The following is a 2,070-nucleotide window of genomic DNA, read 5'->3' as shown; positions in this document are numbered from 1 at the left end:
AGGATTTTTTTATTTGAAAACTGTTTTCTCTAAATTAAGTAATACTAAATTAAAATAAGGTATTTTTGTAGGCCCTCAAATAAGAAAACTTATTAAAAAACAATGAATTCGATGAAAATTTTACCGCAAAAGAGTTATTTAGCGAATTGGTTATCTCCAAAGAAAATAATTCATGAATTTTTAGGCAATTTTAATGCTAAAAATGCCGAGTTGTTAGTCAATGACCTGATTAATCTTTAAAAATACATTTCTTGCATTCGCATTTCAATTTTTCTTGTTTAATCTTGGAATGGTGAGTGACGAACAAGGTGAACGCTTTCACCGGAGTATAAAACAGATAGAAGATCGTTATCGATGAAGATGGAATGCTAAAATGTCAGTAGATTATTGCTGGTTTGTAATTAAAGAGGATTCTACTGTTCACAAGAGGAAATGTTAATATTTCTTCACTTCTTCAGAATATATGGCTCTTTTTTTTATTATCCACTTAAACCTGAGCTATTTTTTATAAAATTAATAATATAAATAAATAAATATTTAAAAATTTCAGACTGTATTTATTTATAGTACTTTAATTTATCGTAACTTTAAAATATGTGCGTACGTGTTACAAAAAATCCGTTTTTGTGTTCAGTAGATACAATTTGAAAAGAAAGAGTCGTTTTATTTAATGTTATAGAACAAAATAAAAATGTGTTACACACTGTTATCAACATATAGTATATTGACTAAAATTGAAACAAAAATATAAACGAAATGTAAAGAAATAAAAAAACAACGTTATGGAAAGCTTTTGTTTGGTGTTATTATAGTTCGGCCACGCTTTATGTCATAAATCGATTTTGTTGATTAATTAAAGCAGCCGCACCTCTATTTTCAGAGGCCAGTTCTGTTAGCCGACCAGTGGTCAGTGATTTTGCGTTTGTTATAGTGTGAAAATGGGAAACAAACTAGTAACTTTTACCGATCAACAGCTTATCAATTATCAGGTAATACAAAATTTTTATTGTTCAATGCATCGATCGATGTGAGGGAAACAATCCTGATACAGCGAAATCGTTCATTCTCTTCCAGGACTGTACGTTTTTTACAAGGAAGGACATTTTAAGGCAGGTAACTCATCCGGACTATTACTAAGGACCAGTCTCTTTTTAAGCTATCGTATTTTAGGGTTTATAAAAAGTTTCGTGATATGAAACCGGATTTAGTTCCCATGGTTATGAAGAAAACTGAACCGTACACGTTTAAAATGCCTATCGAATTCATCGAGGAATTGGCAGAATTTCGAGTATGGTAGAATTTGATAAAAGTCGTTTTCAGCTTACATTTTACGTGTCTGTTTATTTTCAGGAAAACCCTTTTAAAAAGCGGATTTTTGAAGTATTCTCGCGTGATTTAAAGGGGAATCTGACCTTTGAGGATTTTCTCGATATGTTGTCGGTTTTTAGCGAAGCTGCACCTAGAGACATCAAAGTATTTTATGCCTTTCGAATATATGGTAAGCTTATTAGAATCTCTTTTCGAGATAATCGTCTTTCTATTTACAGATTTTGATAATGACAATTTCGTTGGACCATCGGATATTGATACTGCGTTACTTTTACTTACTAGGCAAGAATTGACAACGGAAGAACGACGACAAATAACTGAGAAAGTCATTGAAGAATCTGATGTTGATGGTGATGGCAAATTATCGTTCATTGAGTTTCAACACTGTATTACTAGAGCACCTGATTTTCTCTCTACATTCCACATACGTATATAAATTACTCTAGATTATCTACTAAAGTTCCGAGTATTTAAAATATCAAATAAGAACGTATTAATGTTTTTAAAAATACAGAAATAAAATAATTTGTATCTTTATTTCCGCTTTTTTATTTATAAACAACTAAATTTTTATTTTATTTCTTAGTAGAACGTTATAAATCACCAAGTCCAATCGCATCAATTTTACTGAAACCTTATCTAGAGACAGCAGCATCTTCTTTAAGAAAGTAAGAAAAGAAGAAAGTTTAAAAAAGCTGGTAAGAAATGAGTATTAATAACTTATTGTTTTAACTAATAGTT

General features: G+C 30.2%; 1 protein-coding gene across 2 annotated transcripts; it reads left to right on the top strand.

Annotated features, from left to right (window-relative positions):
* Window positions 1-853: 853 nt before the first annotated feature.
* On the top strand, window positions 854-1,864 carry Cib2 (Calcium and integrin binding family member 2). 2 transcript variants are annotated; one of them, XM_076404699.1, is made up of 5 exons: window positions 854-989; window positions 1,075-1,109; window positions 1,171-1,288; window positions 1,351-1,498; window positions 1,548-1,864. In XM_076404699.1, the coding sequence occupies exons 1-5, from the start codon at window positions 939-941 to the stop codon at window positions 1,763-1,765; spliced, it is 570 nt and encodes a 189-aa protein (XP_076260814.1). In that variant the 5' UTR covers window positions 854-938; the 3' UTR covers window positions 1,766-1,864. The 2 variants fall into 2 exon arrangements, with proteins under 2 accessions (XP_076260814.1, XP_076260815.1); XM_076404700.1 differs by having other exon boundaries at window positions 881-989; window positions 1,075-1,113.
* Window positions 1,865-2,070: the final 206 nt, after the last annotated feature.

This window comes from Rhynchophorus ferrugineus, unplaced genomic scaffold (genome assembly GCF_030347505.1).
Source record: "Rhynchophorus ferrugineus isolate W39M unplaced genomic scaffold, kcgeb_rfMv2 rfM5, whole genome shotgun sequence".
Classification (NCBI taxonomy): Eukaryota; Metazoa; Arthropoda; class Insecta; order Coleoptera; family Curculionidae; genus Rhynchophorus; species Rhynchophorus ferrugineus.
The sequence above is the reverse complement of the archived record's forward strand: the minus strand, read 5'-3'. Positions and strand labels throughout refer to the sequence as shown.

Bases quoted from the DNA above. Each gene is read 5' to 3' on its own strand.
- Cib2 (XM_076404699.1), top strand. From the start codon at position 939: ATGGGAAACAAACTAGTAACTTTTACCGATCAACAGCTTATCAATTAT. The intron at 1,110-1,170 runs GCAGGTAACTCA...ATCGTATTTTAG, and splicing joins ACAAGGAAGGACATTTTAAG to GGTTTATAAAAAGTTTCGTG. The intron at 1,289-1,350 runs GTATGGTAGAAT...GTTTATTTTCAG, and splicing joins AGGAATTGGCAGAATTTCGA to GAAAACCCTTTTAAAAAGCG.